At 44.3% G+C, this 11832-nt stretch overlaps 1 protein-coding gene across 1 annotated transcript in view; it reads left to right on the top strand.

The window, feature by feature from the left end:
• Positions 1–5218: 5218 nt before the first annotated feature.
• Positions 5219–11832, top strand: part of LOC124775249 (zinc carboxypeptidase-like) — a 56117-nt gene continuing 49503 nt past the window's right edge. Inside the window, exon 1 of the mRNA XM_047250090.1 lies at positions 5219–5260. Within this exon, the coding sequence (XP_047106046.1) occupies positions 5219–5260 (42 nt within the window). The remainder of the gene's footprint in view (positions 5261–11832) is intronic.

Genomic DNA, 11832 nt, shown 5'->3' with positions numbered 1-11832 from the left:
CCCCGCGCGGAAACCCGAATGTGGGGCTTTTTTACCTTCTCAATATTTTACTCAAGAGGATGTTACCGAAGACATGAACTGTTCGTCCTCAGGAAATGCAATGGGTGTAGTTTCCCCTTGCTTTCAGCCGCCCACAGCACCAACCCAAAAGGACCATGTTGAGCTATGTTACCTGGTCATATCAGTCTGCCATCCAGATTGTTTCCCCTTTCCCCATCAGGAACCACACGTTAGTCGGACATCTCAACAGATGCGCCTCTGATGTGGCTGCACCTACAGTGGGGCTACATGTATCGTTGAGGCACGCAAGCCACCCCAATGTGACGATTTTGTGATTCGTCATTATCTATTTTAAATTACAATTAGATAAGGGTTTTTTCCAAACAGCAGTACTGATTAATAACCAAGAATCCTTCAGATGACGAGAACAATGATTTCATCTGTGGGACATTTCGATGGCGACAGAAATTGGGTAATATAATATGAATATCAGAATGAACCAGTTTTCAGATGTTTTTAATAACTTATTTGAAAGGCTTATCTTCTGCGCTCGTTGTTGGTGCATACTTTATGATCAAGTAACCAGAGCCGCCAGTGCATCTTTGAGTTAATTTGTCGTAAGCCAGGAGCCCCAGTCCCACAAATTCAGTAAATTGTCTGCAAACATGTAGTTCAGGAATCAGTGGTAGCAATTACACGTATTCTGGGATATTTAGAGTTACTTCTTTTGGATGACCACGATGTTGATAGACCTAAATTGGAACGATCACATAGATAATATTGCGGTTAGAGCAAACCAAAGACTGCGATTCATTGGCAGAAGACTTAGAAGGTGCAACAGGTCTATTAAAGACACTGCTTACACCACGCTTGTCCGCCCTATTCTGGAGTACTACTGTGCGGCGTGGAATCCGCATCAGGTGGGACTGACGGATGACGTCGAAAAAGTACAAAGAAGGGCAGCTCGTTTTGTATTATCGTGAAATAGGGGAGATAGTGTCACAGACATGATACGTGAATTGGAGTGCCAATCATTAAAACAAAGGTGTTTTTCGTTGCGACGGGATCTTCTCACGAAATTTCAATCACCAGTTTTCTTCTCCGATCGCGAAAACATTGTTTTGGCACCCACCTACATAGGGAGAACCGATCATCACGATAAAATATGAGAAATCAGGGCTCGCACGGAAAAATTTAAGTGCTCGTTTTTCCCGCGTGCCGTTCGAGAGTGGAACGGTAGAGAGACAACTTGAAGGTTCTTCATTGAACCCTGTGCGAAACACTTTACTGTGAATAGCAGAGTAATCATGTACATGTAGATGTAGAACTACTGAATTCTAACTATCGTTCCCTGCATCTTACGAACATACGTTTTGTCCATGTTCTGTGCGGTAGCAATGTCTCCATCAGGTTCTGAGCTGGAAGACTGACACTGGTCTTTGGCTTATCGAGTCCACGCAGTTAGTGTGCGACTCACGTTTCTCATTTTGAGGCAACGAGAACAATGTTGACGTCACACCGGCCAGAGTGATTGTGTATTTTCTTTTCCTGGCAGCATATTTACTATTCAGAAGACGTACCGCCGAACACGAAGCGTATCTCATGCACGCTTAGCACCAGCTGTCTGCGGCATTCGTGACACTGTGCAGCCGGAATGGTTTCCTCTTCTTTTGACGCTCGGTTTTATGAAAGTGGGACATCGCTTAACCGTAGTGCCTTCGGAGAATCCCCTTCAGGAGCTCTGTCGCTGATGAAAAACTGAGAGGTAACTGATCTGTCCATTTTAATAACAGGTTTCGTGGAAATGTAAGCTTGCCTCTGTCTTGATTACGACGTCGCAGAAAGATAGGAAGAAGTCTGACATGTTTGATGAGTTTTCCCGCCGTCTACGATGTACTGCAGATTTGCAGTTTGAAAAACTTCTTCGACACTTCTCCTCCACTGACCCATATTAGGACTCTTGTTGTATAGAAGATTACTTTCTTAACGGGGTGCATCGTCTTAGCTCATTTCTCGTTTCTGCTACTTTGTTTCAGCCTTGTCCTAGAGATACAGTCAGGTGACAAAAGTCATGAGTTAGCTATAGCCGGCCGTGGTGGCCGAGCAGTTCTAGGCACTTCAGTCCGGAACCGCGCGACTGCTACAGTCGCAGGTTCGAATGCTGCGACTGCTACGGTCGCAGGTTCGAATCCTGCCTCGAGCATTCATGTGTGTGATGTCCTTAGGTTAGTTAGTTTTAAGTAGTTCTAAGTTCTAGGCGACTGATGACTTCAGATGTTTAGTCCCATAGTGCTCAGAGCCATTTGAACCATTTGAAGTTAGCGATATGCACATAAACAGTTGGCAGTAGTATCGTGTACACAAGGTATAAAAGAGTTGTTCATTGGCGGAACTGTAACTTGTCCTCAGGTGATTCATGTGGAAAGGCGTTTGGCTTGGTTATGGCCACTTGACAGGAATTAACAGACAATGAAGGCCGAATGGCAGCTGGAGCTGGATGCATGTGACATTCCATTTCGGAAATCGTTAGGGAATTCAGTATTCCGAAGTCTACAGTGTCAAGACTGTGCCGAGAATACCAATTTTCACCATGGACAACGCAGTGGCCGATGGCTCTCACTTAATGACCAGAGCAGCGGCGTTTGCGTAGAGTTGGCAGTGCTAATAGACAAACAACGCTGCGTGAAACAACTGCAGACGAACGTCTCCGTCAGGGCAATGCAGAGAAATTTGGCTTTAATGTCCTATGGCAGCAGATGACCAACGCGAGCGCCTTTGCTAACAGCACGACGTCACCTGCAGGGCCTCTCCTGGGCTCGTGACCATATCGGTTGGACCCTAGACCATTATAAATCGTGATTTAGTTAGCTGAGTCCCAATTTCTCGTGGTAAGAGGTGATGGTAGGATTATGGGGGGCGCAGACCCCACGAGGCCATGAATCCAAGCTGTCAGTAAGGCCCTGTGCAAGCTGGCGGTGGCTCCGTAATGATGTGGGCTATGTTTACACAGAACTGATTAGGTTCTCTGGTGGAAGTGAACTGATCATTGATTGGAAATTGTTACACGGAGACCATTTGCAGCCATTCATGGTCTTCAAGTTCTCAAACAACAATGGAATTTTTACGGATGTCAATGCGCCCTGTCACCGGGCCACAATTGTACACGATTAGCTTGAAGAACATTCTGGACAATTTAAACGAATGATCTGGTCACCCAAGTCGCCCGACATAATGGAGAAAACTGGAGAGGTCAGTTCGTGCAAAAAATCCTGCTGCGCAATGCTTTCCCAATTTTGGACGGCTATTATGAATATCAAGAGCTCAGATAGAAACCCAGTTCTAAGCAAAGAAGGGAAAGCAGAAAGGTGGAAGGAGTATATAGAGGGTCTATACAAGGGCGATGTTCTTGAGGACAATATTATAGAAATGGAAGAGAATGTAGATGAAGATGAAATAGGAGATACGATACTGCGTGAAGAGTTTGACACAGCACTGAAAGACCTGAGCCGAAACAAGGCCCCGGGAGTAGACAACATTCCATTGGAACTACTGACGGCCTTGGGAGAGCCAGTCTTGACAAAACTCTACCATCTGGTGAGCAAGGTGTATGAAACAGGCGAAATACCCTCAGGCTTCAGGAAGAATATAATAATTCCAATCCCAAAGAAAGCAGGTGTTGACAGATGTGAAAATTACCGAACTATCAGTTTCATAAGCCACAGCTCCAAAATACTAACGCGAATTCCTTACAGACGAATGTAAAAACTGGTAGAAGCCGACCTCGGGGAAGATCAGTTTGGATTCCGTAGAAATGTTGGAGCACGTGAAGCAATACTGACCCTACGACTTATCTTAGAAAATAGATTAAGGAAAGGCAAACCTACGTTTCTAGCATTTGTAGACTTAAAGAAAGCTTTTGACAATGTTGACTGGAATACTCTCTTTCAAATTCTAAGGATGGAAGGGGTATAATACAGGGAGCGAAAGGCTACTTACAATCTGTACAGAGGCCAGATGGCAGTTATAAGAGTCGAGGGGCATGAATGGGAAGCAGTGGTTGGGAAGGGAGTGAGACACGGTTGTAGCCTCTCCCCGATGTTATTCAATCTCTATACTGAGCAAGTAATAAAGGAAACAAAAGAAAATTTCAAGTACGTATTAAAATCCATGGAGAAGAAGTAAAAACTTTGAGGTTCGCCGATGACATTGCAATTCTGTCAGAGACAGCAAAGGACTTGGAAGAGCAGTTGAACGGAATGGACAGTGTCTTGAAAGGAGGATATAAGATGAACATCAACAAAAGCAAAACGAGGATAATGGAATGTAGTCCATTTAAGTCGGGTGATGCTGAGGGAATTAGATTAAGAAATGAGACAGTTAAAGTAGTAAAGGAGTTTTGCTATTTGGGGAGCAAAATAACTGACGATGGTCGAAGTAGAGAGGATATAAAATGTAGACTGGCAATGGCAAGGAAGGCGTTTCTGAAGAAGAGAAATTTGTTAACTATAGATTTAAGTGTCAGGAAGTCGTTTCTGAAAGTATTTGTATGGAGTGTAGCCATGTATGGAAGTGAGACATGGGTGATAAATAGTTTGGGCAAGAAGAGAAGAGAAGCTTTCGAAATGTGGTGCTACAGAAGAATGCTGAAGATTAGATGCGTAGATCACATAAATAATGAGGTATTAGATAGAACTGGGGAGAAGAGGAGTTTGTGGCACAACTTGACAAGAAGAAGGGATCGGTTGGTAGGACATATTCTGAGGCATCAAGGGATCACCAAAATAGTATTGGAGGGCAGCGTGGAGGGTAAAAATCCTAGAAGGAGACCAAGAGATGCATACACTAAGCAGATTCAGAAGGATGTAGGTTGCAGTAAGTACTGGGAATGAAGAAGCTTGCACAGGATAGAGTAGCATGGAGAGCTGCATCAAACCAGTCTCAGGACTGAAGACCACAACAACATAGAACAGCATGGCTCTATATTTCTGCATGGGACTTCCAACGAGTTGTTGAGTCCGTGCCACGTCTAGTTGCTGCAATACGCCGGACAGAAGGTGGTCCGACTCGGTATTAGGAGATATCCCCTGACCTTTGTCACCTCAGTGTGCAATTTCTGTGTTACCCTTGTAGATGAGTTCAGTCAGCCTGTGGCCAGCCAGCGCCTGTTTCTCTCGCCCTCCCCGCCTCTGACTTTCCCTGTGCCCCCAGCTCCGCCGACATGCCTCGTGTAGCCGTGCTGCTGCTGGCGCTGACGACGCTGGCGAGCGCCGCCCACGGCGCGCCGCCCCACTCGGAGGCCGCGCCGGGCAGGGCGCGCTACGACGGCCACCGCGTCTACTGCGTCCAGCCTGCCTCCAGCAGACACGTCGCCATCCTCCAGGAAATCCAGCGCCGATACCCGCAGGTAAGGACCCCACCACCAGTGTCACTGTGGGATGACATCAATGTACAAAATTTCAAACTTCTTACAACGTACTCCAGTTAAGAGTTCCGGGCTGATTGGCCGTAGACGACATACGAAACTATTCACAGACGTTGCGTCCTCATCTGCGGTAAGTACCCTCAGAACTGTACCGGCAGTTGCTTCATAAGCTCGAGGAGGTGCTACATTAGGAAACTAGTACGGAGGGCACAACCACACATCACGTCTCATTATACTTGCCTGATGAAATGGTAAATGATAGTTATTCTGTTGGCGCAAAGTTCGCATCCAGACTTCATTTAACTCAGCTTCCTCTTCTTTTGTGTTGAAATTATGAATGTTCGTAAATCTCAGTTGGATAGCTATCCAACAACGCAGACAGGGTGTTTTCCTAGCTACAGTGCTAGTCTCACTAAATGTCATTGCACGTCCTTCACTGTGAAAGGCATGTTTCACTAGGATTGATTTTTTAGTTTGTCCCAAGCTGCAGTTCTTTTTATGCTCTGCTAAGCAAGTGTTCATACTTAGTAAGCCCCCCGAGGTATTTCTAGCATATGGCATTCGTATGTGTGGTTGCCTAATGTTGTCTTTGCAATGGAATTCACAACCTACAAATAATTTAACGACTCTGGCTTTGACAACCTACAACTAGAGATTTCCACGAAACGAAGTATCATGTTGAGGTTTTACTTCGCTTAAGCAAAAAACCAATAATTCCCGTCTGAATCCTATTACAATGAATAACAAATTGGATACCGTAAACGATTTATTCTCAAAAAGACATAGTGTCCAAACATTGTATAAATACGAAGTACACAATTCCAAATTCTACTCTAAATGCAATTTCGAGAAATGGCATTGCGTTGCGTTCCCCCCCCCCCTTCCGCCCCCCCCCCATGCCCCTTCCCCCCCCCCCATGCCCCTTCCCCCCCCCGCCTTTTTTTGCAAAGACACAAAGTTGGCTGATACTGATTAGCCATGAGAAACAGAAGACATGATCCATGACTGGCATTTCCAGAAAAAGATCAGCGGTGCAGCAAATCGAACTCAACACATTTACTTTTAGTGTCTCCCTATCTACGAAACCGAAGTGCAGATATCACGTACTGAAGGACAAACAGCAGTTGTACTGAACCAGTGAACTACTCACTCGGTCGTTGCTTGTTGTGCAATTGATGTACATGGTGTACCTCTAATTCTCTGCCTAAACAGTGGGCGCGATAATCCGTCCGCAAACCCCTAGTGCTGAAATTGCTTCAGTACAAGACAGAAAAGGAGTCAAGATTTCTGTTTGCTCACTAGCCAGTGATAGAAATTCGGCTCAGGTAGTCTTCCGCACGCATTTCAGTGTGCGTCAGGCTTCACAGAGAGGTAACGAATCCTCACTCATGTGAACAGAATAACCACTCTGTTCATGTAGAAACGACTGCACACACTCCTTGAGGCGAAATCAACACCTCTGAAAATCTAACTGCCAGATTCTCCGCTCTGACTCTCACCAGCAAAGTCTGTCAGTCGATCCATGGTGGGAAGTGTCTTCGGGCAACCTCCACAGGATAGTGTCTCCAAGGCATATGCGTGCTCCCTCCTGGACACTCATGATCTACATTTGTGCTTAGGCAACGAATTTTAGCAGCCGCTACAAAAACATTACCTCTCACCACATGAGTCATGGATCTGCCAGCCAATCTCCTGAATCTCGTACTCCTTTTAGAAGATTTTCTGTAAGTTTCCATTTCCCCTCCTACAGCCTTAGCACTCAAATACGTGCCTCTGCGTTTTGGTTGGAAGCGTGCTCTGACGCTCCCTGTGAGAAGATTCCTCAGAGGTCAGCTCACGACCATTTTTTGTGACTCCGCAAATTCCTTTACGTTAAGAGGATGTCTTTTCGCCTTGTTCCACCCATGACGCTCTTAAGCCAGGAACGCTATTCTTTTTCTTTTCTTTTTTTTTTCTTTTCCACCAGAGTGCAATCTCCCACCTGTACTGTCTGCGCCATGAGCGTTCTGCAGCCTTCAGTTTGTATATTGCTACATCCTCGCTCTGCTCTCTCTCAGGGCACCCCTGCATAACATGACATCTCTCATCCCTTGCCCCTCTTTAGCCAATACTGACTTCTGGGGAACGCGTTGCCCAATCACCTTTCCTACCAACCCTCAACTCTAATTAACTCCCAAACACGCAGTACTTCACAAATTGTTAGTATGTGGTGCTAAACAGTATCAAATAATGAAATAATTAATAATCTAATTTTTCATCATAAACAGTGATCTAATGTAAATAGTAAACGTTGGTGGCAAAATCTTCATTTCGTTATACCAAAAAAGTTCCGAGCCGATTTTATTCATGGCATATAGGCGATGTGAGTGCAGTAAAACTACTATGGTAGCTAACAAGTGCAAACAACAAATGTGCATTCGACCAGTCAGTTTTTGGCAGACAGTGTTAACTCGTGGACATATGGCCATAGTGTCTTAAGTTTGTTGTGTCAGAAACCGCAGTGGAACAACATCTCTAAATCAGATGTCCCAGATTTCTTCCAGAGTCTTTTGAAGAAGAGAAAAGTCTGTGCAAAATTTGTCCGACACACTTCGATTACCAAATAAAAACGACGACGCAAGGACACATGCCACAATTTGATTAAAATATACGATGTGAACAATTGAAACTTCCCCTTTGAACAATTTATACAAGACTGTGCTTAAACTGACACACAATATTTTGTTAGCACAACGCAATCTGACTTTCAAAATTCCCTACAAAAGAATGGCCCTGACTAACATTAAACTATACCTTTCACAAATCACTTACCTCACAAAAATCTTCGCTGCTCAAGCTACTGCAATACAGCGAGCGCCACTACTGACAGCTAAATAAAAGATTCAAACTATGGAAGGCACTAACTACTGATAGGGATAGTTAGCAAATGAAAGATGTTAATAGAGAACAAACAATGTATTTACCTTAGTATCATTAAAAGTCATAATATATATAGCAGTTCATGACAAATTACAAAACTCCGCCATCTCTCTCCCCACATCCACCACTTCTGGCGGCTCACCTCCAACTGCGCAACGCTACGCGCTGTTCACAGCCAGCTGCCTAACACTACAATGGCGAGTATTACAACAATGCAAAGCAGCCACAGACTGCACACAGCACAGCCAGTGATTTTCATACAGAGGTGGCGTTACCAATAAAAAAACCTAAACAGCCTACTTACATAGAGAAAACATGAACAGCCTACTTACACAATTACTATTTTCCGGAGAAAATCATCATGGGTAATTAGACTTGGTGTTACCAGTACAAACCTACCACAAAACGACAAAGTGCAGAAATTCACATGAAGGTTCAACACTTCGACGACAAAAACGACATTCAAGCCAATGAGGCCCCCAAGTTGACATACCTTCGAAGGACGTTTTGACAGCTTCACGTGATTGTATGAATGTTCTGCGAATTTTACTCAAGTGCGAGAAAACTATCTACATTCTAAACATTCTGCGCGGTGTCTGTTTGTTCTATATCGTGTCTCCCTACCACTTTCGCGTAACGACGCTCTGAGCGTGTTTTTTTAGGGAATTGACTAGTTTGAACCTGGGACCTGTTGCCGGTAAGGAGACGCCAGACCACACATGACATGTAGAATTCAGAAGAGTTCAGTGAGACTAGCAATGATATAACCAAATACTTAATGATTTCGCAACGCGGGATTAGCCGAGCGGTCTCAGGCGCTGCAGACATGGACTGTGCGGCTGATCCCGGCGGAGGTTCGAGTCCTCCCTCGGGCATGGGAGTGTGTGTTTGTCCTTAGGATAATTTAGGTTGTGTGTAAGCTAAGGGACTGATAACCTTAGCAGTTAAGACCCATAAGATTTCTCACACACTTAATGATTTCAGCGTCAGCTCCACTGCACTCCTTGTAAATTTAGTGGAAGGGGTTCAAGGTTTTGCTATTTTTAGTTAGTTGGTAAAATAACGTCGAAAAAGCAGTTAAGTTTACCATTGAGAACTTTATTCTACTCACAAAACATCGTTTATAAATTGCACTATTGATAAGAGGAAATGTTTTAATACAAGATGGTGAAAACCAACTGCGTTCAACAAAAATGTGAACGAATGTTCCCTGAATGGGTTTCCAAGTTCTACAATGGATCGAAGGATGACCTATGCCATATCACATCTATAATCTAGGTTTAAATTAAGTTTCATAAGAGAGAAAACTATCAAAATGGTCTACAGTGACCCTCAATTATCTTTAATTACTGATCTAACTTGTCGTAAATTACAGTGGCTGATGTGGCTTCTCAATAACTATATAACAGAAAAATCATCGAGTTTCAGATTTTTACTTCAAGTGGCAAATGTGAACACCATGAGCTTTAATTGACGATCGACACTAGTATTACGTAAAGGGGATGTAACAGATGAGACTTCTGCAGTTCTGAGTGAAGCCTTATGCGCTCAAAAACGCGGCATCGCGTTCATTACCTTGTCGGTGTTCGTCAGGGGGCGGCGGCCGGCGCAGCTCCGTCCAGCTCGCCCTCTCGGAAGCAACTCTCCTCCTAACTTCTCCTTACTACAATTTACCGAAGTTGGTTTAAAAAAAGGTATCTGGCTGTGTTTTCATCTGACCAATCAGGGTCTCAATGTTAACCTTAAGCTCCGCCTACAGAAATTCTGTCCATCCAATGAGAAACATTATACGTTTCGTTGTGGAACAATGTTTTTAAAGTTTGCAACGTAACAGAGACGCGAAAAAGTCTCACGCTAAAACTTGCAGCTGGTGTGGTCCTTTTAGCGTTATCGTAAGATCTATACTGTTCTTCTGGAGGGCTCTATCTTTTAACATGGGCTGGGGGTGGTCCTGATGTAACAGAGACGCGAAAAAGTCTCACGCTAAAACTTGCGGGTGGTGTGGCCCTTTTTGTGTTATCGTAAGATCTATACTGTCCTTCTGGAGGGCTCTAGCTTTTAACATGGGCTGGGGGGTGGTCCTAACGTAACAGAGACGCGAAAAAGTCTCACGCTAAAAACTTACGGTTGCTGTGGTCGTAGCGGTTAGCTGGCGACGTCGGTGTCAGTCCCTTATCGTAGGGCCTTCTCGCTTAACACGGTTCTGCTCTCGGCTTCTGTTCTCGTTTCTCCCCTCGGAACTGCGTCTGTCTCACGGTGGGAAGGTATGACATACATTTAGGCATTCTTGTGTTAGTCTGTGGTATTCCATTTGCTCATTCGTTACTCATATTACTTTGGTTAATTTAATGTCACGATTTATTCGGAGCTATGTGACATACTACTGTATTTGCTTATCATGTCAGGGTTTTCATGGAAGGTGTTGGATTTGCCTGACACCTTACAACATCTGCATCTACATCTACATCAACATGATTACTCTGCAATTCACATTTAAGTGCATGGCAGAGGGTTCATCGAACCACAATCATACTATCTCTCTACCATTCCACTCCCGAACAGCGCGCGGGAAAAACGAACACCTAAACCTTTCTGTTCGAGCTCTGATTTCTCTTATTTTATTTTGATGATCATTCCTACCTATGTAGGTTGGGCTCAACAAAATATTTTCGCATTCGGAAGAGAAAGTTGGTGACTGAAATTTCGTAAATAGAGCTCGCCGCGACGAAAAACGTCTTTGCTTTAATGACTTCCATCCCAACTCGCGTATCATATCTGCCACACTCTCTCCCCTATTACGTGATAATACAAAACGAGCTGCCCTTTTTTGTACCCTTTCGATGTCCTCCGTCAATTCCACCTGGTAAGGATCCCACACCGCGCAGCAATATTCTAACAGAGGACGAACGAGTGTAGTGTAAGCTGTCTCTTTAGTGGACTTGTTGCATCTTCTAAGTGTCCTGCCAATGAAACGCAACCTTTGGTTCGACTTCCCCACAATATTATCTATGTGGTCTTTCCATCTAAAGTTGTTCGTAATTTTAGCACCCAGGTACTTAGTTGAATTGACAGCCTTGAGAATTGTATTATTTATCGAGTAATCGAATTCCAACGGATTTCTTTTGGAACTCATGTGGATCACCTCACACTTTTCGTTATTTAGTGTCAACTGCCACCTGCCACCATATAGCAATCTTTTCTAAATCGCTTTGCAACTGATACTGGCCTTCGGATGACCTTACAAGATGGTAAATTGCAGCATCATCTGCGAACAACCTAAGAAAACAGCTCAGATTGTCACCCAGGTCATTTATATAGATCGGGAACAGCAGAGGTTCCAGGACGCTTCCCTGGGGAACACCTGATATCACTTCAGTTTTACTCGATGATTTGCCGTCTATTACTACGAACTGCGACCTTCCTGACAGGAAATCACGAATCCAGTCGCACAACTGAGACGATACCCCATAGGCCCGCAGCTTGATTAGTTG

This window comes from Schistocerca piceifrons, chromosome 1 (assembly GCF_021461385.2).
Source record: "Schistocerca piceifrons isolate TAMUIC-IGC-003096 chromosome 1, iqSchPice1.1, whole genome shotgun sequence".
Taxonomy (NCBI): domain Eukaryota; kingdom Metazoa; phylum Arthropoda; class Insecta; order Orthoptera; family Acrididae; genus Schistocerca; species Schistocerca piceifrons.
This window is presented reverse-complemented; position numbering and strand designations above follow the sequence as displayed.